Source organism: Notamacropus eugenii, chromosome 2 (assembly GCF_028372415.1).
Source record: "Notamacropus eugenii isolate mMacEug1 chromosome 2, mMacEug1.pri_v2, whole genome shotgun sequence".
Taxonomy (NCBI): Eukaryota; Metazoa; Chordata; class Mammalia; order Diprotodontia; family Macropodidae; genus Notamacropus; species Notamacropus eugenii.
In genome coordinates, this window is record NC_092873.1 from 327,701,915 (window position 1) to 327,729,142 (window position 27,228).

The window sequence follows — 27,228 nt, forward strand, 5'->3', positions numbered from 1 at the left end:
TACCTAAACCAAGAATCAAAACTACAGATCAACACCCCTAACGAATATTGATGCAAAATTTTTAAATAAAACATTAAAAGGAAACTGGAGCAAACATATAACAGATTATATACTCTAAAAAGCTAGATTAGAAGGCAGATTTTATTCATTTTATTATGAAAACTATAAACACAATAGGCCATATTAATAAGAATAAAAACTATATATCAACAGATGCAGGAAAAGCTTAACAAGATAAAACACCCATTCCTGTTTAAAAAAACAAACTAGAAAACATGGAAATAATTGGTTCTCTCTTTAAGTAGTATCTATCTAAAAACCAAGGAAAAGCATTATAGATAACATATATAAACTAGAGGCCCTTTCAGTAAGATCAATACTACATATGTGTGCCCATTATCACCACTACAATTTGGCAGAGTGCTTAAAATGCTAGCTATGAAAATAAAACAAGAAAAAGAAACTGAGGAAATAAGCACAAGGAAAGAGGGAAAAAAATCATGACTTTTTTGCAGATGACATGATAGTTTAGAGAACCCTAAACAGTCACAAAAGAAATCACTGAAACAATTAAGAATTTCAATAAAGTTGCTGGATGTAAAACCCACATAAATTATCCATCTTTAAATAAATTATAAACAATAAGAAGAGATAGAGAAATAACAGGTTTGGAAAAGTAGTTGTGGAACACTTTAAATCAGGCTAAGAAACTTGCATTTTATTCTCTCAGCAATGAGGAGCCACTGGTAGTTTTTAAGCAGTGCAATAACACAGTCTTGTGCCTTACCAAGATTATTTGTTAACTCTGTGGAGAATGAAATAGAAATAAGAAAATAAAATTACTCTTAGAGTAGTTCAAGAGAGAATGATAAAGGCCTGAAATAGAAGGGGGGCTCTGTGAGTAGAGGGAAGGGGACATAAGCAATTTTGTGTGGAAAGAAAACACCAACTAAATGATTATAATGTTAAGAAAAAAAAAATCAAGGATGACTGAAGAAAAACAGAGAAGTATGGAGGAGGGGTGAGTTTAGGGGGAACATCAGTATAAATCAATAATTAGAAGAGACTTTAAAAGCCATCAGGTCTAACCTTTCATTTAAAATTGATGAAACTCTCAGGGAAGTTAAATAACTTACTCAGAGTCACGCAGGCAGTATGTGTCACAGAGTTATGATTTGAACCCAGGTCTTACGATTTCCAGAGTCAATGCTATTTTCATTTTACCACATGTTGAACTCTGAGGTACCTATGGGACCTTTTTAATGACTAATAGCAATAAGGAAAAATCCTACATGGAACCACTTATATTCCAACTCTAATCTCATAACCCTCCTCTTGGTGTGCTACAACTAATCTGGATGATTCTCTTCTCCCCACGTTGAATTCTTCCCATTTAAGGCCTTTCTAGCATGCCACCGCCTGTGGACTTGAAGGATTAAATAGAGAGTTTGGGGGAGGAGGAAGGGGTGTGACTGTGGGTGTCTCTGTGTCACAGAGAAAGATTTGGAAGGAAAGATAGTAAGTTCAGTTTGGAGATCAGTTTAAGATGTTTACAGGATGATGCAAGACTGAAGGTTAGAAGAGAAATTAGAGCAGGATAAACAAATGAGAAAAGGATCATTTTGAGTCCATGGAAGTTGAAATCACCAAATGAAACAGTACTGATAGAGAAGAGAAAAAGGGTCCAGGATAGTCTTGAGGAATACCCATAACTGGACCAAAGATACAAAAAAGTAGGCTGAGAAAGAGAAATAAGAGAGAACAGCATCACAAAAAACTAGAGAAGAAATTATCAAGAGGTGATACATAGTGTCAAAGGTTGCAGAGGGATAAAAAAGTATAGCTATTTTACCCATCAGGTCTATAGATAAGGGAAGAATTCATGACCAAACAAGAGATAGAGAGCATTAAAGGAGATAAAATTGACAATTTTGATTACATGAAATTAAAAAGGTTTTGCACAAACAAAACCAATGCAGCCAAGAGTAGAAGGAAATCCAAAAACTGGAAGGAAAATTTTCCAGTAAGCTTCTCTGATATACTTTATTTCCTGAATATATAGAAAACTGAGTTAAATTTATAACAATGTAAGTCACTCCAAAATGACAAACTATCAAAGGATATAAAGTTTTCAGACAAAATAATCAAAGCTATCTAAAATCATATGAAAAAATGCTCTAAATCACTATTAATTAGAGAAATGCAAATTAAATCAACTCTGAGGCACCCACTTTGCACCCATCAAATTGGCTAATATAACAAAAAAGGAAAATGACAAATATTGGGGGTAGAGTGGAAAAAATGGAACACCAATGCACTGTTGGTGGAGTTGTAGACTGATCCAACTATTCTGGAGAGCAATTTGGGACTATGCCCAAAGGGCTATAAATAAAATTATGCATACTCTTTGACCCAGAAATACCACTACTACAGGTCTCTACCTCAAAGAGATCAAAGGAAAAGGAGAAGGACCTGTTTGCACAAAAATATTTATAGCAGCTTTTTTGCAGTGGCAAAAAATTGCAAATTGAGGGGATATCCATCAATTTGGGAACAGCTAAACAAGTCATAATATATGATTATAATGGTATACTATTGTGCTATAAGAAATGACAAGCAGGATGCATTCAGAAAATCCAGGGAAGGCTTACATGAATTGATGCAAAGCAAAATGAGCAGAACCAAGAGAACATTGTACACAATAACAGTATAATGAGCAACCATGAATGACTTAGTTATTCTCAGCAGTACAATGATTCAAGACAATTCCCAAGGACTTACAATAAAAAATACTATCCACCTCTAGAAAAAGAACTGAAGGAGTGTGATTTCAGGTTAAAGAATACTTTTTTACTTTCTTTATTATTGGGGGGAGAGGTAAGTCTGCATTTTCTTCTACAACATGACTAATATGGAAATGTTTTGCATAACTGTACATGTAAGAATCTATATAAAATCACCTTCCTTTTCAAGGGAGCAGTGAGAAAATTTGGAACTCAAAAATTTTTTTAAATGAATGTTAAAAATTTCTGTTTACATATAATTGAGAAAAAATAAAATTAAAATTAAAAAGAAGTATGAGGATAAAGAAAAGCCCATTAAATTTAACGGTTAAGATCTTTGGAGAGAACCAGTTTCAATTGAATGATGAGGTCAGACACCACACTGCAGAGACTTGGAAAGTGAAAGGGAAAGAAATGGAAACATCAAATGTAGACAGCCTTGTAGTTTAGCTACAAAAGCAAAGAGAGAAAATGGGTTGATAACTACTGAGAATGTACAGATCAAGAATTTTTTGAAGATCAGAGAGACATGGGTGTTTGTATGCAGTAGGAAAGCAATGAGCAGACAGGGAGAGATTGAAGACAGGAGGGAGAATTAAGGCAGGGAGTATTAGACGGGACAATATTGAAGAAGAGAAGATGGAATGGGATCACTTGTGCAGGTAGAGAGATTAGTCTTGGCAAGGAGGCCTCTTGATGAGAGTCAGGTATGAAGAGGGACAAAGTGACAGAAGGGATCTGAATGATGTGAGATCAGGAGGAAAGGGTAACAAGTAAGTCTAAGAACATGGCCTCCATTTTTTTCAGAGAATTATGAAGCAAGGTTCTCAGTTGAGAGAGTGAGGGTAAACAGAGCCATGGGAGGTTTGAGTAGGGATAAAAAAAGTTTGGAAAAGCCACTATAGTGAGTGGAACCATAAGTTAACTAGTTAAGTATAAAAAGAATTGCCTTGTCACGGTGAGGGTCCAGTTAAGATTCTATTACATAAAACTGTAATGGATCTATCAGCACCATTTCATAATTTTCTCCAGCTTCATTCAGCAGCAGGTGAATAGGACTGAAGACATCAGAAGGTGGAAGTGATCCAAGAAGGGGACTTAGAAGAACAATTCTGGCAATAAGATAGAAGAGAACGGGATTTAAGAGATGAACAAAGTATAAAGTTGAACTGTTTCACCAAGGTGGTCAAAGTGGGGAAAGGAGGAGAGTACAGTCAGTACAGAGGTAATGGATTAGTGTGGAAATGGAATAGTTAATGACTTTACTAACCACGTTGATTTGCTTGAGCTCCCTTACTCTCCCAGAGAAGGCTAATTAACCTGGGAATCAGAATCAGCCAATCAGGAGGCAGGCTAAGCTTCCCTAGAGCTTGACATATCAAGATCCTTTGCAATGTTAGCCTGCTGATCTCCAAACTCCCTCTGCTGTGATAGCAGAACTGACTTAAACCTATTCATACCACCTCTACCAGACAAAACTAGCACAAGCATCCTAGCTCCGGGGCCTTGGAGACTTTTCATCCTGACCTTCTTCCTTGCTCTGTATACCCTGGTGTGCCTTGTGACTTCTATGAAACAATCCCTTGGCCAGGAAAAATCAAACCCACCATGGTAGTACCTGATTGGGCCATGACAAGGCCATTCCCACCCAGCTTTGCAACCTAAGCCCAAAGGGAGCTTAGTTCCTTGCTGCCAGCTTGAGAGAAATAAAACACAAATACAACCTAATTCTATTCATCTTTCTTACTGAACTCTGGGGTTGACACTAGGAAAGAAATGAGAGGTGACAGAGGCATTACAGGTCACAGTGAGGATAAAGAAGAGTCTGAAGTTACTAGGCAGAAGGAGAGATAGAATGAGATTATGATCAGGGAAAGGAATTTCAGAGTTCATGAACAGAAAAGAGGAACACTTGAAAGTGATAGCAAGATCAACATTATGACAATCTTCTAGGTGTAGTTGAGTCTGGGTGAAGGAGTAGGTCACAGGAAACGAGTAAGTTGAGTAATTAGGAGGTGAGAATGTTTGAAGTAGTATTAAATGCATTTTGAAGTTCCCTACATGAGGGCAAGAGTTAGAGAAGAGAGAAAAATTGAGCAACAAATTTGAGAAAGGAAGGAGAGTACCAGAGACTGAGAGACAACAGACACCAAAATCTTGATTCAATAATAAATATGGACTGAATCAACTTCAAAGGAGAGGTTATGGTAAAGAGAGATCATGGAAGTGGCAATGAAAACAAGGAATATTCTAACTCCCCAGTCATGATTCTGATTTGTACAGGAGTTAAATAACAAAAACAGAAGTCCAGGGAGGTGAACTGGTTCCATTATGAGGCTCTGAAGAGGGGAACACAATAAATATAGTTTGCCTTCTGTATTGTTAATATATTTTTGCTTAATTTGAAGATCTTCCCCACGCATTTATACGCCCATGTGACCTGCTTAAATCACACAGAAGCCTAAGTCACATGTGGTGGCAGGAGCTTGCTGAAAGGGTGGAACAGAGCTGGGAAGAAGTTGGTGAGAGCAATTAGGGCAGAGAAGAGAGGGCACAGGCAGGCACAGCTGGTGTTGTGAGTGTTTGCTTGTGGGAAGGGGGAGTTTGAAGGGGAAGGCTTGGGAATGGCGTTGTCCCCTGCAGTGCTAATGTGTATTGACTTCTTGGTTACTATGATGGATTTGGCTTTCTGGTGTTGGGATATGGCTTTCTGGTATCTGAATAAATGTTTTTCTTCTGCCCTCAATGTGGAAAGTCTGTTATACTTTGCGATTCAGAACTATACCCTCATATTCACTGTTGCTGCAGGTGCAGTGAATATTGCCTTGGTGATAAACCTTCTCAAAAGAATCAATCTGGGAGGGGAAGACCTTCAGGATTTTTGGCCAGAACAGAAACAACTGCTACCTTACACTCACTCTAACCATCAAAATCCAAACAATGAACAAATCTTTCTGAGGCCACCTTTCCCTTCAATTCTTACCTAGCTTTTAATCACTGAATGAGTATTGCCTCAGAGAAACTTAGACCTCAGCTTAAAAAAGCCAAGCTCTCCCACTGCATCCAGGAGCCCTAGTCAGTCATCTTGAATTATGTCTTGCCACTAGACTCCCAATTACTATGGCGAAGAGAATGAGGTTTTGCACAAAATGACTTTGCACAGCCATGCCTCACTTAAATCCAATTCACTTAGCAGGGCAAGATATCACCCTCTGGATGTCATTGGTCCTCTTCATAAAGGAAGGACAGGATGAACAAAAACAACAATAATCAAGTAGAAAAGTGAAAGAAGCGGGTGGAACTTGCTATTTCTCATATCTGAAGTACATGAGAAGAGTAACCTAGAATAGAGGATGGGGGAGAATATGCAGCAGATGATACAGGCATCACTTATCTGAAACAGGTAAAAAAAGGTTGAATATACACCATACGAAGAGTTTGGTGTAGAAATACATTTAACAGGAAATCAAGTGAAGATAGGAGAGTGTTAAGAGGGAGGATCATAATGAAGAGGAAATAGATGCCAACATTGTAAACAAACTTACTAATATTGAAGGTGGAATAAAAGAGATAAAAAGAAAAAGCAAGACCTTAAATCTTAAGAGATGCCTCAGATTGCCTCTTAGAGAATTTCAGAATGGCTGAATAAAATGTGTTATACAAGCGTAATGGGTTATTATTTCACTGTAAGAAGTTACAATTTCAAAGAATCCTAAATTGTAAAAAGAGAGAGTTATTCAAGCAGAAGCAAAAGGGCAATTTTTTACAACATCAATAATGTAAAGAAACAGTTTTGAAAGGTTTAAGAACTCTGATCAATGCAAAAAAGCTAACCATGTCTCCAAGAGAGCTCTCTTGACTGATAAAGAGGGCATAAGGTGAAGAAAAAGACATATTTTTGGATATAGCTACTATTGTATTAATTTATTTTGCATGACTATGCTTATTCTCTCCATTACTAAATGGAAGAAGAATTAAGGGGCTGAGAAGGATCAGCCATAATGTCAAAAATACAAACAAAGAGGGCCAATGAAACATTTTTTAAAATGCACAAATGAGAAAAGGAAATTCTGAAGGAAGCACAGACAAGCTGGACAATTTTGAAAGTAACACGTAGAATTACATACTTTTTTAAAAAGCAACAGCATAAAATGGAGATTTGTTGGTTTCATTTACAATGCTCTTTTATGTGATTGGTTTAAATTCAAGTTGGTTTTTTTTTTAATTGTAATTCAACAACAACAAAAAAATTAAGGCACTTGCTCAGGGTTGGTAATTAAGTCCCCAGGCTCTTGATTCCAACTACAAAGCTCTCCTCTCCAACACAACAAATTGCATCATGAATAAAAGTTTCTATTTTTTTTAAATAGAACAAAACCAAGACCACATCCCTGAGGTATTTCAATAGACCACCAATACCCATTAGTAAAAGGTTACTTTTTTTAATCTGCATCACTCAAGCAGTTCTGAATTCTCCCATCTACACTGTTCTCTAGGCCATGTCTCTTCATCTTATCAATACAGATAACATGAAAGACTCTGTCAAATGTTATGTTGAAACGTAGGAATACTAAAGCCTCCCTCTGTTCTATTAGTCTTGTCTGCCTTGTCAAAATAAAAAAAAAAAAAAAAGGAAATTAAGTTAGTCTGGTATGTCCTGTTCTTGATGAAGCCAAGCTGGCTTTTAGTGATAATCATTTTCCTAAGTGTTCACAAATAATCCTTTTAATAATGTATTGTAAAATTTTGCCAAAAGTCAAAAACAAGTTCAGAAGAATGGCTCTGCAAATTCTACCCCTTCTAAAATCAAGCATTGGTCCTTTTCTGGTCCTACAACACCCCTCCCTTATTTCAAAGATAACCAACAATGGCTCAGAAATCATACCATTTTTTTAGAGGACTTAGGTCCAAGTATGGTTATCCCTTCCATATCATGATACTCCCCATCATGGTTTCGATACATCATGGGTCAGCATGAGAAATTAAATACAAATGGGGGGGAGGGGGCAGTGTTTCGCGGAAGCCGCAGACAATATGCAAAGGCCAGAAGATGGAATAGAAAAAGTCTAGAATCTCAGAAATGCATAAAATATATGTATAGTACTGCATAATATCAACATATTTTATCTTTTAATACCATAATAATTCATACTTCTTCAGCACATGTAAATATAAACGTAACCCAAGATGTAGAAGAGATAACATTTAGCACAGTGACTGGCACACAGTATGCAACTAATAAATATTTGTGGACTTTACTCCAAATCCAGCACAATTTCCATTGTACTATGCAACCTAGTTCTACTTCTTCATTTATTATTCATTTGCATTATCCAATCCACTATGAATAGCACTCCTATCCCTCAATCTTCCCCTTGCCTTCAACATACCTTTTTTTTTTTTAATTTCTCTTTTATTGCCCTTTGAGTATAGAGAATTTGGCTGGATCACATTCAGATGTTTTCAAATTGTTCACTGCCTCAAAATCCCAGTACTCTAATAGTGATACTACATTGCTTTAAATCATGAAGACTAACCTTGAAGGAATCAAAATTCCAAGTAACACAAAAGGCAATAGAACGACCTGTGGCACCCTAAAAAGGCTGCAGAATATTACTGACAATAACTTTCACATGAGAAATGACATAAAAGATAGTATGACCTGAAAAAGAGGTTCACTCATGTATACATATATGTATATACATGCAAAAAAATGAAAGGTGTATGGGCCCAAACATTACACTGCTACCCTTGAAATATTAACAGAACCAAGGTTCCTTTACTCTTCAGTACACTGGTTAGTTGTGTTACAAAGGAAATGGCCAAGAATTGGGCAGGATAAAAAGGAGAGGTTGTACTTTGTACCAGGAGAAGGGGATACCATGAATATAAAATCAAACATTCAAAGCACTTCTACTGCCTAGCAAACTATCTTGAACGTAAAAGGCAGATTCTAAATAAGTGTTTATTGTTCAAAGCACAGATCATTCTCTTAAGGAGCCTATAATCTTAACAGTAGAGTAAGATATATTCCATCAGTCCAATATCCTATCCCTAAGAAACATAACGCTGTTACATAACTTTGCAGGCATTACTGTCTAAACTTCTAATTTCATTGGTTTAGGTAACCACTGGTATAGAAATTTCTCTAAAAGTGGACTGGCAATTTCACTTCGCTAACCTGAGCGTTAGAGTCATTTAATAGGCATACTGGATTACATATATGATCTCTAAGGTCCCTTGCAGCTCTAAATATTATGATAAAGAAAATGAAGGTGCTAGATCAAAAAAATCTCTAAGGATGCATGATACAAGCAGCATGATACACTGAAAAAAAGAGCAATGGTTCCAGAATCAGACAACCTAAATTCAAATCCACTTCTGATATTTGCTACCTATGTCATTTACCCTTCCTGGTTCTCAGTTTTCTCATCTATAGGGAAAAGGGAGGCTCAATTGCTTCTGAGGTTCCTTCCAGGTCTAGACCTATAATCTCCATCTATGAGCATTCCAGCTCCAAAATCTTATAATTTCATTATTTGATCCAATAAAATTAAGTATTTAAGTGCCATCTATGTAAATATCATATAAATTTAATATTATATGAATACAATACATAGCACATTTAAATATAAATTAACAAAAAAAAAAAAAGCTGAGGAGAGCTGCCCAAAACACATTTCAAAACATCTACAATTAATGTTATAGCAGAAAAGATCTGGCTCAATTATATGCCAATTAGAAGTCTTATTTAAATGTAACAAAAAGACCAATTTACTTACAGATATTATACATACACACACACACACACACACACATTAAAAGGATGTACTGCTGACCAAAGCATATGTTTTCAGAAATTTACTTGCTGACTGTTATTTTTCTTGTCTGTACACTATTCACAATCCAATTACTGATCACCTTAACTAACATAGGGGAAAATAATTAGAAGGTACCTCCTCACTCTAAAGATGGAGAAACAAGCCAAAAGGGTTTAATGACTTACTCAATGTCACAAAGTTAGTTGGTAACATTCCAAGTGACTACTGGATTATTTTGACTTGTTTTATATAAACCCCCTGTAATTAAAGAATTTGTACTTAATTATTACCATATGAATCAAACTACCAAAGGACTGATAGAGCTAGAGAAATAATAAGAAAATTTATCTGAAAAGCAAAACAGCAAGAATCTCAAGGGAAATAATGAAAAAAGTGGGAAAGAAGGGGTTCTAGCAGTACCAGATTTCAAACTACTAATTTCTACTATTATAGAACCAAAGAGGAAAAGAGCAGGCTGGATTGTCTCTGGAAATTTTCACAGTTCTTTTAATGACTCCAAATTTCTCCCTGAAGCAATCATCTTGAAGCAGCATGGTGTGAAACAGACCTCAAAGTCAAGAAAACCTGGGTGAAATCCTGCCTCTATAAACACTGGCTATGTGACCCTGGGCAAGTCACTTAACCTCTAGATGATGCAGCCAACTCACTTATGACTGTAAATTACAGAGAAGGTCCTGACCTGCATTGAGAGTACCTCACCTAGGAATTGCCTATACCAAAGAAATCACCGGTCCAGCTCTATTCTTAAAATAACGAACAGAATCATAAAACACCAGTTTCTTTAGTACTCAAGGTTCTGAATCATCCAAAGGGTAGTGCCTCCATTTCCTCTCCTCTCACTCAATTTCTAAACCCTTTGTATCCTTGTATCTGACCTCATCATTCAACTGAAATTGCTCTCCACAAAGAAATTTCTTAATTGCTTTTCTCGATCCTGATCCTTCTTGATCCCTGCTTTTCTGCAGCATCTGACACTGTTTAATCACGTTCTCCTGACTACTTCTCTTCTCTTGGTTGCAATAATGCTCTCTCCTGACACTCTTCCTAATATGTCTTAATACTTCTTCCCACTCTTGTTTGCTAATTCTTCAGAACTGTCATATCCATCAACCTAACTGGCATCCCCCAAGACTCTGTCCTAGGCACATTACTTTTTGCTCTCTCGATTTTCTCGATTATCTCACTCGATTTTATTGGCTCCAATGGGCTCGATTATTTCATTCAATCCTATGAGTTGAATTCATACTGATCAATGTAGATGATTCCCAGATCTATATATTCTGCCCCAATCACATATCACCAATTGCTTTTTGGACACCTCAAATTATATATTTCATAGATATCTCAAATTCAACATGATGAATTTATTTCCCCTCAAAACTTCCCCTTTCAAACTTCCTTATTACTATCAAGAACACCACAATCATTCTAGTCATCTACGTTTGCGACCTCAGTGCCATCTTATTCTCTTCACTCCCACTCAACACATATCCAAACAGTTGCCAAATCTTTCTCTCATATAGCCCTCTACCATTCACTCACCCAGCTACCATCCTAGTTCAGGATATTGTAACTTGTCTCTCTGCCTCAATTTCTCTCCTAACACCAATCTATCCTCCATTCAGTTATTCAATTAGTCAATCAACAAGCAATTAATTAACCCCAAACTATGTGCCAGGTATGTGTTAACTGATGAGGGAATACAAAGACACGCAAAAACCAGTCCTTGATCTTAAGAGGTTCACAATCTAATGGTGGAGAAAATATGCAAACTATGTACAAACAACATATACACAAAATAAATTGGAGATGATCAAAAAAGAAGGGACAGCATTAGCATGAACCGGGATTGGGAAAGGTTTCCTGTAGAAGATGGAATTTGAAGCCAGGAGAGCCAGAAGATAGAGCTGCCAAAGTTATTTTTCTAAAGCCTGGCCTGACTATTATACACAGCCCTGTAGCCTCCCCTCCAACAAAGAAAAACAAAAACAAAAAACTCCAGTACCTCCCAACCACCTCTGGCACAAATATGAAGTCCTCTTTGAGGCATTTAGAGCACTTCATAAACTAGTCCCCTCCTAATTTTCTAGTTTTTTAATACATTATTTCCCTCCATGCATTCCATGATCTGGCTATACTGATTCCCTTGCTGCTTCTCTCACAGGGTACTCAAAACCTGAGAGTTAAAGTAAGCATATTTAATAAAAATATATTCATATACCCAAGTAAAAGTAGTTCTCAAAGCAGTCTAGAAAAGTAAAAGATATCAACAAGGAAATAAGAAACAAGTTTCCTTGGATCTCAAGAACTCTCTGACAAAGCCTTAAAAATCACTTTTATACTTTTCTTCCTCAAAGGGTCTACAGCTTGGTCCTTGAACAATCCACCTGGAGACAGTTAATTCAAACTGCCCCACAGCTTTTTCACTCACATTAGTTTCAGATGTTATGGAAGTACAGGAAGTTAACTGACCTCTTCTCAATTCCACCAGTATACTCTGGCCCACAACAACATTCCATCTCTGAACACCAGGCCTTTGCACTAGTTATACCCCATGCCTAGAATATGTCCCCTCCACTTCTTAATTGACCAGGATTCCTTCAAGACTCAGTTCAACTTCCACCTTCTGGAGATACCTCTCTTCATTCATCCTCACAAAGTGGTCCACATCAGATCACCTTTGATTCTCTCTCTCTCTCTCTCTCTCTCTCACACATACATATATATGCGCACACACACATACATATGCGAGAATAAGTTATGTCACATTTTAATCGTTACCTCTTTTTTAATCCTCAGGGGCAACATAATAGCATCTAAGTGGCTCATCTTCTTGAGTTCATATCTGGCCTCTGACACTTACTAGCTGTGTGACCTTGGGCAAGTCACTTAACCCTGTTTGCCTCAGTTTCCTTATCTGTAAAATGAGCTGGAGAATAAAATGGCAAACCACTCCAGGATCTTTGCCAAGAAATCCCAAAATGGGGTTGTGAAGAGTTGGACACGACTAAACAACTCAATAACAACAAGGTCTATTTGGTTCCCCCTCTTCAGCATTAAGGAGTTTATTTTAGATGAAAAGTTCAGTCCCAATCATTCTGTGCTGCCAATTAGAAAAATTCCTAACACCTAGGCAGAGGCTATCTGCTTAACACTAACTCCTGGCTTCTTCTAGGTTGAGGCTAAAATTCAGAAATATTTGGGTAACAAAATAGCAGATTATATTATAATGTCTGGATGGACATTTGAGAGGAGACATTGGGGAAAAAGCTGACCCTTGGACTTCTCTAATCTTAGGTCCTCCTCTCCTTTGCTTCTCACTTATAATTCTCACTATATCTCTTCTCCACCATAATTGATACTTCCCTTTTACAGGTAGGTAGAAATGCAGATGAAGAGTCCTGGTCTACAAGTCAAGAAAATTCCACTCCCTACTCACTCAGACACTATATGACTCTGGGCAAGTCACTTAACTTTTCTGTCTCAGTTTCTGCAACTGTAAAATGGGAATAATAATAGCACCCACCTTACAGAATTGTTGTGAGGATTAAATGAGGCAAATAGCGGAAGTGCTTGAACATAGTAAGCACTTCATACTTGTTCCTTTCCCCCTCAGCAAAGGTGTATAAAGCAAAGGTCAAGCCTGCTCCAATCTCTTCATCTATTCTCACTCTTAATTCTGAGATTGTTCCTGCCTTTTATACAAATTCTGAAGATGGGAAACAGTCTAACAATGGCTTTTATTGCAAGGAAGTATACAAGGCCTGTTCACAATTGTTCTGATTGTTTGATTCAATAAAAAAGTACCTACCTAACAAAGGTAATTTACTTTTTAAGTGGGTGGTGGAATTAATGGAGCCAGATACTTAGATATATAAAGTTATTTGCATGTTATTTCCCCCATTAAAATACCAGCTCCTTGAGAGCAGGGACAGTTTTTGCCTTTCTCTGTATTCCCAGGCCTTAGACTACTGTACATTAAGTGTTCAAAAAATTCTTGCCTTACTGACATGGTGTACTAAACAGGCTTCAAGACATTACACACGTGGAATAACTCAAGAGAAGTTGAGTCAAGGATGTTATCGAAGAAGTGTAATGCATGGCAAAAAGAATGGCTCAGTTAAAGAGATAAAGCCAATGGACAGCCCATGTGTTTCACTGATATCCCTCCAATTCCAAGAGACCTAAGGGGAAATTTATGGGACAGCACAAATGAGTCACACTGGATGGACAGAGAGAAATAGGTTATGATCTGAATCACAGCATAAAATGCCTCCATGGATGGGATCCATTGGAGTACTAGAGTAATAAGATGTTACAAGGAGGAGACAGGAAAATCATGGAATGGAAATTCTAAAAGTATTTAAAATCACTATTATGGAGAAGTACTATTAACTTTTTACATCTAAGAAACTAAAATTGTTAGAAACCCCAATAACTATTTGATAAATTTATAAACATTGAGACTATGCAAAATTCTAAATTTTGCTAAAGTTCAAATATGAATACACATCACTCAACTTTTCTAAAACCTTGTCTACTAAAAATTTATTTACTCCAGTAATAATCCTATCTTAAAATTTTTTTAAATCATTCAATTTCATCTAAATATCAATTTTATTAATGTTGACAGCTTTCTTCAAGCTATAGCTACTCTCAAGAATAAAAACATATACTTAATAACCACCTACAAATGCTACAGGGTGGATAGGCTTTCTAGACCAATATGTGGCTTTCTACCACATATTCAGGATTAAATCAGCCCTGTCTTTTTGTACCAAGTATTGTACTAACAACACAGTGACTTAGAACTTAGGTAAATGCTTGAAAATCTGAGGCCTGAACACTGAGTTTATGCAGCATTTACTAAAACCAAAAATATCCCAAGCTGAATTATTTTTTTTCCTCCTAACAATGTCCAAAGAATTGGTTATCATCTTTCATCAGAGGCAGTTGTATATCAAGGAAATACGTTTCTATGCATATATACCCATGGTTACATCCATATGCACATTCCTACAGTTCGTAAAGTATTTTGGAATAAAAGATAGTCTAAAAACTAAAAATTCTATTACTTAAAAAAATGGTTTATGATAAAACAAATAAAGCAAAGAACAATAATCTTGAAGGATCTTATAGCCAGTGTGTTCCATAAACCAAATATCAACTCTTTAAATGCCTACTACCGATGTTTTTTTCTATCATGGAAACCAGATCTAAATAAACTATTAAACACTTAGTGTAAAGGTATGCCAAACATTTCTTAGAACTTTCTTAAGAGCCTAACAAAAAAATCAAACTTTTTCCCCCCAAAAAAATTAGGCCTAGGTTAAATATTTTATTTGGCTTCTCAAGGACAGACTGAGAAGTTGGGTATTAGCTCCAGACCAATTCCTGGACTTTGATCAAACACTGCCTTGTCATTTATCCAGTCAGTCAAAACAATGTTTTCCATCTAACCCATTAGTGTTTATATCCTAAAAAGCTGCTAATTAAATCCAGTTCTAGAAATCTGTTTGTTAACTCTATACCATCTGATTTACAAATAATAAAGGGGAAGGGAGGATTTGTGCCAAAATAAAAAATTGTCACTCTGAAGCCAAAGAGAAAAAGAAAAATTTAGATTTTAAAAAATTATCAAATTTCAAGAGTAAACCACACAAATCAGGCTTCCTAACACTACCTTATAATCAATGGCAATAAAGATAACATTGTATCTTGAAATTTATCAAAATCTGAAAATACATGAATTCAATTATTATATTACATATAATTAATTTACATTTAATGAAGTTTAGTCTGGTGCACTAAAGAAGGTCTTTCCTTAAGATTACAATCTTTCTGAGAAACCTACACTGCTCAGTGCTTTATTAAATTTTACACATAGAAAGGAAGCACCTTAAAACCACTGGCACCAAAAAAAAAAAAATCCAAAACACTGGACACATTTTAAGAATCTAATGGCTTATGTGGAAAACTCAACTTCTTTTTATTTGCTGCAAATCTGTTCATACTTTCATTTTCTCCATTTAGGGACAGATTTAATAAAAATAAGTAGCAAAAATCCTACTTTTGATACCTATTGCTCATCTGGAGTCATAATTCGTATGCTTAATATCATCATAGACACGGACTTGAAAAGGTAGAGCCAGCATACATTCAATCTAAAATAAATCTCCCACATTTATCAACCAAATTAACCTCAGAGTTTTTAATCTCAGAGGTTATGCCCATGGACTCTGAAAGTGATAGCAATTGCTTAATTACCAAATCCACATAATAACAAAGTCAACAGGTATAGCTTTTTCTTCTATCAGCCAACAAGCATTTAAGTGCCTATTTATTATGTGTTACACATTGCAACAAACTCTGAGAATGCAAATATAAAAATGCTACCAACCAACTCAAGGACCTTACACAGTCAATGTATAAGTACAGGATATATGCAAAATAAATACACAATGACCAACAGACATGAAAGAAGGCCTCCTGAAAGAAATGGCACCTGAGCTGAGCTTTGAATGCAGGTAGAGCATCCATGGAGCAGAGACTAGAAGGGAGAGCAGGAAGGGAGGACAGGAAGGATATATAATGGCCTGCACCAAGAACAGCAAACAGCCCATACTACTAGCTAGAGTGTAGAGTTCAGGAAAGGGAGTAATGTGTAATCAGTCTGAAAAGATAGGCTGGAGCCAGGACTTTAAATGCCAAACAGGGTAATCTGTACTTTATCCTAAAGGCAGTGATGAGGAGTCACTAAAACTTTTTGAGCAAAGAAGTGCAGTCAGACTTCACAACTGTGTGGAGGATCAATTTTAGAGCATAGAGACTGGAGGCCTAAAGACCAATTAGGAGCTACTGCAACAGTCCAGGCAAGAGGTTACAAGCCCTGGACCCAGGGTGGTTGTGGGATAAGAAGTGACAAGGGGATAGATTCGTGTAAGAATTGGCAACTGATTAAATATGGACAATTTCTTTGTAACAAGAGTCAAGGGTTAAGAATGACAGTAAGGTTAGGAATGACCACCATGGTGATAGGAAGAATCATGATGCCCTCAAGAGAAAGTGGTAGGTTTAGGGGGAAGAGCCAAAAAAAATTCTGTGACAAAAATTTTAATCACTTCAAATCAGAATATCAACTTTTATCACTGATCAAACTATACCTAAAACACCTATTTTAATAAAACTGGGTTTTCTCAGTAGTTATTCAGATAAACTTTAGCAACCTGGAATTTTTTCCCCAAGGGCAGGGTAACTGACTCATTTTGACATATCTTCAAAACAAAAATCAAAATTTGTTTACGATGTCATATCAGTATTTAGCACACCTGATAGGTAAATTATGAAACAATATACTTCTTTTTTAAGCTCAAGAAGAGCCATTTTTTGGTTTATTTTTTCAAGTTGGCAAACTTTAGCCAAAGTCATGGGGGGAAAACGCTTTCCTGATATCAGAGTTTTCTTTTCCCAGGAGTCCTGAGTTTACAAGTTCTTGATTTACACACACACGGCTTCTCTGAGCTCACAAAAATAAGCATTTTCTAAAGGCTAGGTTACCATTAACACTGTCAAAACGCAGAATATGTTGAATGAGCTTGATTATTCTGATTTCGGGCAATAAAAAAGTGTAAGATTGAAGAAAAGGTGGCGGGGGGCCGGTGGTCCGTCTACACAATTCCTCCATGAGCAACAAAGCCTTGCGATGTATACAAACACGGCTTCCAGGCTACCCTGGACTGGCAGCAGGGAGTCACCTGAATAACCCAGGGGTGCTTCAGCAAACATCCCCAGAAGCTTTCGTGCTCCCAGGGGGTGCACCCTATCCCCAGCGCAGGGGCACTGCATTCAAGCTCTGCGGGGCACGAGGCGGGCGGCACCGCAGCCTGGGGCTTCAAGGGACAGAACCTGGGAGGGCCAGTGCTGAGAGGAGTCTAGAGAGAGCCCAGCTCTGGAGCTCCGAGGACTTCCAACTCCGAGTAAGTCGAGTTCAAAACCTGACCTCCCCTCTACACGCGTACGCACACACGCACACTAGCATTCACGCATTCTCACACTCACAAACTCACTAAACACGCGCGCGCACACATTCTCTCTCACTCCCAGTCCCCCAACAAAAGAACAGAGGTGGCTGAGGGGCTGCGAGAGTTCTGAAAGCGGCGACTCTGGATCGGCCTTGGCCCGAGGCCTTCCGACCCCGGTGCCGACACCTCCTCGCGAGCCGGGCCGGGCCGCAACTCCTGGGACCACAGCGGGAGACCGCGGTCCCCTCGGCCCGGTCCGGCCCGCCTCGAGCCGGGCTGCCCCCGGGATCCCCGCCGGCCCATGGCCCTGCCCTCACCTGTCAGGCGCAGCTTGACGGGCCCGTTCCTCCGGCCCCCGGGGTTAGACATGGCCTCGGCCTCGGCGGCGGCGACTCGTCCAGGGCCTGGGCGCGGGGCGCGGGGCGCCGGGCCGGGCGTCTCCCAGTATCCGAGCGCGCGGCTGGTGAGCCGGGGGCGGACGGGCGGAGCGAAGGCGCGGCGGAGTCACCAGAGCGGCCGGGGCTGGGGCCGGGGCTGGGACTGAGGCCCGGGCCGGGGCTGGCGCTGGGGACGGAGCAGCCGGAGCCGCGGCCGCGGCGGCCCCAGGGTCCCGGATGTGCCGAGAGTCCTCGCCATGAGCCGAGGAGAGAGCGGGACGCCGAGATCGCTCCCACCGCGCCCGCCCTCTCCTCCGGCTTCTCGGGCTCCGGCCAGCCCCCCGCTGCCCTGCTCGGCTCGGCTCGGCGAAGAGGGGCCGGGCTGAGGCGACGCCGGGGCTGAGCTCGAGGTTCCTCGTCTTCCTTCCTCCACCCGCCCTCCCTCGGAAGGAACGCGTTCCAGCCGACGCTGCCACTCAGTCTGGGGGGGAGTGCTGAGCGTTTGGGGGGGGGGGGGTGACAAAGGGTGTAGAAGAGCTGGGGCGGGGTCTGTGACGTCACGGGGAGCGCGAGGGGACGGAAGAAGCCGAGAGGAAGGGAAGAGGCTCCAGCCGAGCGTCCGGTCCGCCGCCGCCGCCCCGGCAGACGGTCTTGACCTATCCCCTGGCCTTGGCCCTGCCACGCCTCCTCACGTGCTTTTCGGGACCCTTGGGAGGCAGAAGTGTCCCCGAAGCCCCGAAGAGGCGGCTGACCGACCTGGCGTCCTCACCCACCCCCACCCTGGGGAGACATTCTGTTCCATTCCTAAGGGGTGGGGTCAGGTTCCCCGACCCCCCGCCACCCGAGCTGGGGGTGACCGGACTCCTAACCCAGTAACAGCTTTGCTCCCTGGTAGAACCTCTTCTAGCATTTAAAGCGCTAGCCTCCCCAAGAGGAAAAGGAGGGAAGAACTCCTCCTTTTTCAGTCGAGGAAGCCTGGACAGAAGTTAAATGCCTCCCGCCTCCGCCCCCGCCCCTTCTGTGCATTCTTCCTGGAGCAGCTGGGCTACCTTCTCTTGAGATGGTCCTGTGGCTACGACACTCCACAGGCTTAGCGTCCCTCCCAGCCCCTCCCTCCAGCGGTGACAGCTGCCAGGCGTTCCTGAAGCTCTTGCTGCCTTGTGTCAGTCCCCCGTGCAGAACTCTGGCGGTCCGAAGAAAAAGGGAAAACAAGTCCCCGCTCTCAAGAGGTTGACCTTGATGGGGGGAAGCAATATGAACATGAAGAGGTCTAGATATACAAGATATATACAAGGGAGATGTAATCAGCTGGTGTCACTGTGGGGAAGATCTAGCTGGGAAACACTCCCTTTCTCCCCCTCCCACCCCCCAGAAAAAAAGGAAAAAGGAGAGGGACTGATTCTTCCCTAACCGGACTTTTGTCCTCCCATTGGGTGGCCTTAGGGCGGGACCTTTCCCTCAGTCTCCCCTGCTTCACACTTCCCCTGGAGTTTTGCTTGGGATTCCTAGGTTCAAAGTTAAATAGTCTGGGCTGTAACAGAGTTCGCATCTATAGCCTAGGGGAAAGGAAAGCCTGGGATCCAATTTAAATTCTGCTTTAGGGGAAGCTTATAAAATTATTATTATTACTAAAATCATAAGAGCTTGCTATAAACAAGTTGGGGAGTGCTATAACAACAGCTACAATGAAACGGTGCAATGGACCTGAAGTCATGAAGACCCGCGTTCAGATCCCGCTTCAGGAACTTGCTAGCTGTGTGACCCTGGGCAAGTCACTTGACTTGTTTGCCCCTTTTTCCTGAACTGTAAAATGAGAATACTAATCACACCGACTTCAAAAGGTTGTTGTGATGGATGATCAAATGATAATAACTGTAAAGTGCTTGTTGGGGATATATAAATACTTATTCCCTTTCTCCCCACACACACTGAACCAAAGTGTAACCCTCCGACCTAAGTGTTTAAGCCAATCAGTGGCATCCCTCATGTCCCCTTTTCCAAGAACTGAATAAATGTATGTAAGTCAAAGCAGTCATAATCGACCCTGGATTTATAAGAAACAAATTCAGGATAAAGAAACAAAGGAGCAGGGAGGGGCAAAAATCTACACATGAGCAGCAGTTAGCAAACAGGGAGGTGAGAGATGCAAAGAGTAAAACCTTTCCCTAGTTTTCCTTACTTCTTAAGTAGACAGTCGTCTAGCAACTTCAGTTTGAGTTTCTTTGCTCCATTTATCAAAGACTGAGCACTGAAGTCATCTTTCCTTGCTCAGCCTCCTGTGCCAGAACACACACACTACCCTAAGAAAACCACCAGATATTTCTCTTCAATGGTATCCACTCCTGCCACTGCTACCTTTCCATATTCTGTCTCTCCCCTTCTCTCACAGACTACTTCTTTTGAAAACTTCCAGGTGCCATTGAAATCTGTAGTTCCAGGCTCAGGATAACAAGAAATGCTTTCTGTCTCTCAGATTACAAATCCCAGAATTCCTTGTGAAGGCTTAGACCTTTATTTTACCCAGGGGACATTTAGTTCAAGACCTATCCAATACCTTGTTACAAAAGATACTTTCAGGGAAGGTACAAGTACTGAAAGAGAACTAGGAATGGCCCTGCACAGGTGGCCCATAAACTGGGGTTTGAAGGAAGCCAGGGATTACATGAGTCAGAGGTCAGGAAACAGGGCAAAGGTAGCATAGATGAGAACTGAAACATAGGGTGTGGAGAACAGCAAGAAGACCACATTGTGAGCAGAAAGAAGTAATGTGTATAAAGACTGGAAAGATAGGAGTCAGGATGTTTAAAAGTGCCAAATAAAAAGGTACACATTTATTCCTAAAACTCATCACAAAGTATTTTTTTTAAGCATCTATTGTATGCCAGGCACTGTCCTAAACCTAAAATTCCCAATAGGGAGCCATTGGACTTGATTGAATAGCGAGAGGACATGAGCAGACCTGAGGTTTAGGAAAGCCACTTTTAAAACTGTATGGAAGATGTATTAACAAAGTAAGAGACTCCAAGGTAGAGAGTTCGATTAGACTATGACAATACTCCAGGTGAAAGCTGATAAAGGCCTGAACTAGGATGATGACTACATGATTAGAGAAAAAATGTATCCAAAAAATGTGAAGAAAAGGGGAAGATCTGGCAATATGAGATAAGTGAAAGTGAAAAGTTAAGTATAACCTTGAGGTTACAAACTTGGGTAACAGGAAGTATGTTGCTGCCCTCAGCAGGGCATATGGAAGTTTGGAAGACATTTGGATAGAAAGAAAATTAGTTGTTTTGGGTAGAATATGTTGAGTTTGAGGACATCTAGGGCACCCAGTTTGAAAACAGGAACTATGTAATTCAGGAGGGATTAGAGCTGAATATAAAGATCTAGGAATCACCTGCACAGAGATGATAATTGTATTTCTGGAAGCTGATGAGAATGCCAAGTTTGAGAGCATAGGAAGAACAGAGAATAAGGCCCAGGACAGATTCTTAGAGGACATCTGCAGTTAATGGGAGTGACATGAACATCCAGTAAAGAAAACCGAAAAATAATGACTAGACAGGTAGGAGATTTGCCAGAAGAAAGAAGAGTCATAAAAACCCAGAGAGTAACCAGAAGCAGATGATTAACAGTATCAAATGCTGCACAGAGTTTAAACAGGATAAGAACTTAGCATAATAGGTCATTAGATTTGGAAATTAAGAGATTATTGATTACTTTAGAGAGAGCAATTTCAGTTGAGTGATGAGATCAGAAACCACAATGCAAAGAGTTTAGAATAGAGGGATAGGAGAGCAATTTGGAGGAACTAAGTACAGATGACATTTTCAAGGTTAGCCAAGAAAGAGAAGATGTAGAATAATAGTTGATGGTGATGGTAGAATCAAATCAAATGAAGAAGACTAAGGAATTTTTGTAGGCAGCAGGGATTAAAGATTTGAGTATCATAGCAGGGACAATCTGTTAGATAAAATAGGAGAAGATAGAAGCAATGGCAAATAAACAGAAAGGAGACAGCCTTGGCAAGGTGAAGAGTCACCTCTTCACCAGTGACCAGACTAAAGGAGAAGATAGTGAGAAATGATGTCAGAGGTAGGTAACAATCACAGCAAATTAACTATTCTTTTATTTAAAAAAAATTCTTATTCTGAACTTAACCAGCACCAAAGAAGATAAGCATTTTCATTTACAAAGGAAAACAGAAAAAAAAAAAGAATTATATATATTTGCTGAGACACCATGGGCAAGTTATTCAACAGCTTTAAATAGCTTAGAAGTAATAGCAAGTGATTAAAGAAAGCTTCTAAATGTGTTGCAAAAATCTCCGATATAATTTCCTTTTGGGAAATTATTATCATGTTATGAACAGACTGATAACAAAGACTTCATTTGGAAAATGCAGTAATAGTCACAAGAATTCAAAAGAGGTGACAATGAGTGGCACCAGGAACAACAAGGCCATGATACAGATGATATCTCTTCTGGGACAGTCATCAGTCCTCTTCATGGATCAGGGTCAGCTATTATAGGATAGTTACAAGGTCCTAAGTTTTTTGAATGACTTTGGTGAGCTACTCTCACATCCTTCATTTAAGGGCAACTACCTCATGATTTCCCATCCTGGCAGCTATCTGGTACTTTATTATTATCTCCAAACTCATTCTCCTGGAAGACCACATCAACTCCAAAATTCTCAATTCTTTGATACCTCTCTCCCTGGAATACTTTCCTCCCTCTGATTGGACAGGGTGCAGGGAGGACATCAGAGACTGACTCCTATATCCTCCACTTAACAACTAGTTGCAGAACTTAATCCAGATACCTGCACAGATTTCCCCACCTTACCCTACTTCTCCTTTCAGCTTCTTTTTATGTGTTGTCTTCCCCCATTAGACTGTGAACTCCTTGAGGCCAGGGACTGGTTTTTTGCCTTTCTTTGTATCCTCAGTATTTAACACAGTACCTGGCACATAGCAGGTGTTTAATAAATGTTTCTTGACTGATTAAACGCAACTTATTTCAGGGTTCAAGTGAACACTGACACCCCACCACCACTACTAAATTCACTGTTCCCTAGTCTACTAGTTGGAATCTCCCTCTTTATTCTGAGCAGGGCCTGATTTAGGCCAATCTATTGGTAGTTTAGGTTCAATGGAGGAACCAAATAAGACATGTAGTCCACTCAACATTTTCTTTATTTTATTTTCAATTCATGGAACAGAACAAGCATTTCTATAACACAGTACAATAAAAAAGATAATTGCACATGAAACTACAAATCTACCATGTACAACTTGCTATTCCCTCTAAATATACAAAGAAGTTAACATATAAATTTCTTTCTTTTTCCCTCCCTCTACTCTTTGCCCTAGAGATGCCTACCATTAGACACAAATAGGTGTATATGTAAAATTATTCTATACATGCTTCTTTTTATCAATTCCTTCTCTGGATGCAGATAGCATCTTCATATGTTCTTTATTTTTAGTTTGTGTATTTATAATAGCCAAAATGATCCATTCACTCAAAGTCATTCTTAAAACAATATTGCTGGTATTGTATACAGTGTTCTCCTGGTTCTTCTCACTTTGCTCTTAGACTTTCCGTGCCCATCTAAGGTCATTATGCCCATCTTTTCTTATAGTACAGTAGTATTCCATTAGGACCAAATGCCACAACTTGTTTCACCATTGCCCAATTGATGAGGATTCCAGTTCTTTGCCACCAGAAAGGGAGCCATCATAAACATCCCATTCACATTAAAAGTTATAATTACTATTTGTGAATTTCCCTCCACCTTATTTTTACTCGCTATTTTCTTTCTCAGCCTCTCTTTTTACCCTATTCCTATTACCTTATCTTCTCTCCTCCCCCTCCCACCCACTTACTTCACCTACTCCTCAACAATACCCCCATTTACTACCCCATCTCAATCCACACACCCCTCTAAAAGTCCCTCCCCCACTCTGTCCTCCAGTTTTCTCACCTCACTAAATGTTCAGAAGATTTCTACACCCTTCCAGATGTACACATTTCTTAAAAGGTATTAAGACATTCCTGGAGACTTGGTTGGCTTAGGGACTAAAGGCTCGGCCTGTGTACATCGTTTCCTCATTGCCTAAATCCAGAGTAGTCATGAGGAGCTCCATGGGTACTGTGACACTTGGCTGGTGGATCACAGTAGGTAACTTAGGCAAGAGAGCTTTGCTCAGCTAAATCAATGTGAGCTATCCCCAATGTCTATTTTACAAAAGAAGGTTTACTTAGCCGTGGCAGAGAAAGAATACTCAATTTAATACAGCACTTAGCCTGGGTAGATATAGCCTTCTTCTTTCTTCTCTGACCCCTCCACCAATCTCTATATGGAAATATGACTGGTCAGCAGTCATACAACTTTGGAATTTCTACCATGTCTGAAGGAACTCAATTCCAAATAAGAGGGGCTTTTTGTGTCTATAGACTAGGGGTTCTTAACCTGGGATCCATGGATAGGACAAAAAGGGTCTATGGATAGATTTCATTCAATTATGAATGCAGGCAACAAACCATAGTAGTTTTAGTACTGTAGCTGATGGTGCTTTCCACAAGCAGATTTCCACATCAATTGATCCATCTAGTTTCTCGATAGAGAATGGGTGGTTTTGATGCATTCTCATTGTAGGACCTTACCAGTTCTCTGTTACTATTTTGGAAGCAGTTGTATCAAGTGTTTGGAGCTTTGCATAAATCTATTATCATGTGTATTTCCTATGCACAAAGATTTCTTAGCAGAAACTCTATCATTTGGATGAAGACCTTGCCAGTGAACTGGGCATTATATTGACATTTGTTTTTAGCACACTTTTCAGAGCAGAGACCACTGTAAGATTGTTTTGGCCTATCTCTTGACCTACCTTTGGCCTATCTCTTATAACCATGCTGGTTATAAGTCTTTACACATCTCCATCTCCTGAAACACCAAAGCAGAAGTCAATAGCCAAATGTGGTTCTTACTCAATCATTAGCAAGTACAGGTAAAGCCTGTGGCATCATTCCTAGTGGAATTCATGTATGCATTAGAAATGCCACATAGTGACTCCACTGAAATTTTTGCTTCACCTTCAAGATCTTTAGCAGATTCACTAGGGGGCAGTTGAAACAACCAAATTGTTGTTCTTCCTTGGGGTGATAACAGTGTGGTTCTAGACCTTTAGAATCCTGACAAGGCCAAAGTGACTTTAAATAGCTTGCTTTCATAGTCATTATCTTTGTCACAGTAGATTCTGGCAAGGAAGTCATACAATGAAAAATATTTTCACCATAACATTTCTGCAACTACAGTGGCTCTCTGATTTCTGATTGGGATGTCTGTAAATGCTGGGTAAGATGGTCAGTTGCCACTTGTATATGACTTATTCTTACTACCTCTTTCCAGAGACAAAAGTCAATGTACATAAGTTCCAAAGGTATGCTGGGATTGATATGGAGGCAGCTGGATAGAACACAGTCAGGATGACCTGGGTTCAAATCCTGCCTCAGATACTTACTAGCTATGTGACTCTGAGTAAATCATTTAACTTTTCTGTTCCTTAGTTTACTCATCTATAAAATGGAATAATAAAAGCATTCTATTTCCCTCCCAGGGATGTTGTGAAGACCTCATGAATTAACAGATGTAAAACATTTCATACATCTTATATAAATGCTACTTCATATTAGTATTATTGTTATTATTTTATGCTCTCCAGGTAGGCAACACAAGTAGTACTTTCTTTGAACCCATAAAGCACAGGTCAGATACTTCGTATAATCACTGGCATTTTAAGTGTAAGTGGTTTAAGAGAGGGAAACTTTGGTTTCTGCCTTTGTGGAGAGTAGGATAGGAGCTATGACTGGGTGGTCTTTGGCTCTCTTATCTTCATGATAGGAGTTTGTTGCAGCTGGAGATCATTTAGTCTGTCGCTGTCCAACATGGCAATGGGTTTCAGGGGCAGAATTGAAAGTTAAAGCATACTTACCAACTGGCAAACTATTTTAGCTAACTAAAAATCTGTTTTGTTACAAGCAGTGCAAACAAATGGAATATTCAGGAAAATTAGAAGGCATAATTGAAGAAGATGATGGTAAAAGGGTATGGGTAGATAGTTATCACAACTCAGGTATTACATGAGTGATAGAAGTATGAGAATTGTTTATGTGATGAGGAAGAAGAGAAAGATGAGGAAGAAGAAGAAGCTATGAGAGAATATGAAGAGAATGGACTCTTGGAGACAGATGAGGCTACTCTGGACAAAAGGAAAATAGTAGAAGATAACAAAACTAAAAATGGTGCTGGAAGTAAAGATGCCATTTTACAAACCAGAACTTATACCTTTTATATCATATACAACAAATATTATCAGACTTCAAAACTCTGGTTATTTGGTTATGATGAGCAACAGCAACCTTTAATAGAACATATGTTTGAACACATCAGTCAAGACTATATGAAGAAAACAGTGATCAATCAAAAATCACCTACATCTTCCACCACCTCCCATGTATTCAGTTCACCCATGTAGACATGTTGTGGTGATGAAAAAAATCATTGAGACAGCTTCAGAAGGTAAAGGAGACCTTGATGTTCATATATATGTATCTTTTTGTTTTTATGAAATTTGTACAAGTTCTCATTTCAACAATAGAATATGGCCAATGAGTATAATATCTGAACAAAGGTACTTAGGTTTATTCATTAAATTAAAAAAAATATTCCTTTTTTTTCTTTGCACACAGGTTTTTCTTAAATAAGACTAGTAATGGAATGTCTTTTTGCTTAATGAATAAATATTAAGTCCCTTTATTATAGAAATTGTGTTCATTGGTGAGTATGGTCACGTCTATGGGTTAATTTAAAGTTAGAATCAAGAATTAGCATTGAATTTATTACCTTTTTGTTACATTGTGAAGTGTCTTGTGTAGCTATATTCTATTGTTGAAATGACAACTTGCACAGTGGTATCCTCATTTTGCTCACCTTACATCAGTTCATGAGTCTTGCCCAGTTTTGCTGTGAGTAGCCTCTCCTCTCTTCTCTTCTCCACTCCCCTTCCCTCCCCAACTTCCTTCCCCTCCTCTCTCCTCTCCCCTCTTCTCCATCCTTGTCTGGAGTGCTCTACCCAGGGGAAGGTACACTTCCTTGGCCAAAAGCTGCCTTTTTTCCTTTGGGTTTACTGGCTACATT

At 39.4% G+C, this 27,228-nt stretch overlaps 1 protein-coding gene and 1 pseudogene across 2 annotated transcripts in view; one reads left to right on the top strand and one right to left on the bottom strand.

Annotated features, from left to right (window-relative positions):
- SMURF2 (SMAD specific E3 ubiquitin protein ligase 2) overlaps positions 1 to 18,150 on the bottom strand; it is a 150,377-nt gene extending 132,227 nt beyond the window's left edge. For both annotated transcript variants that reach the window (XM_072645431.1, XM_072645430.1), the window contains exon 1: positions 17,964 to 18,150. In XM_072645431.1, coding sequence (XP_072501532.1) covers positions 17,964 to 18,015 — 52 coding nt within the window. In that variant the 5' untranslated portion in view covers positions 18,016 to 18,150. The remainder of the gene's footprint in view (positions 1 to 17,963) is intronic.
- A 7,788-nt stretch (positions 18,151 to 25,938) lies between these two features.
- Positions 25,939 to 26,703, top strand: LOC140523030 (ubiquitin-like-conjugating enzyme ATG3 pseudogene; annotated as a pseudogene).
- Positions 26,704 to 27,228: the final 525 nt, after the last annotated feature.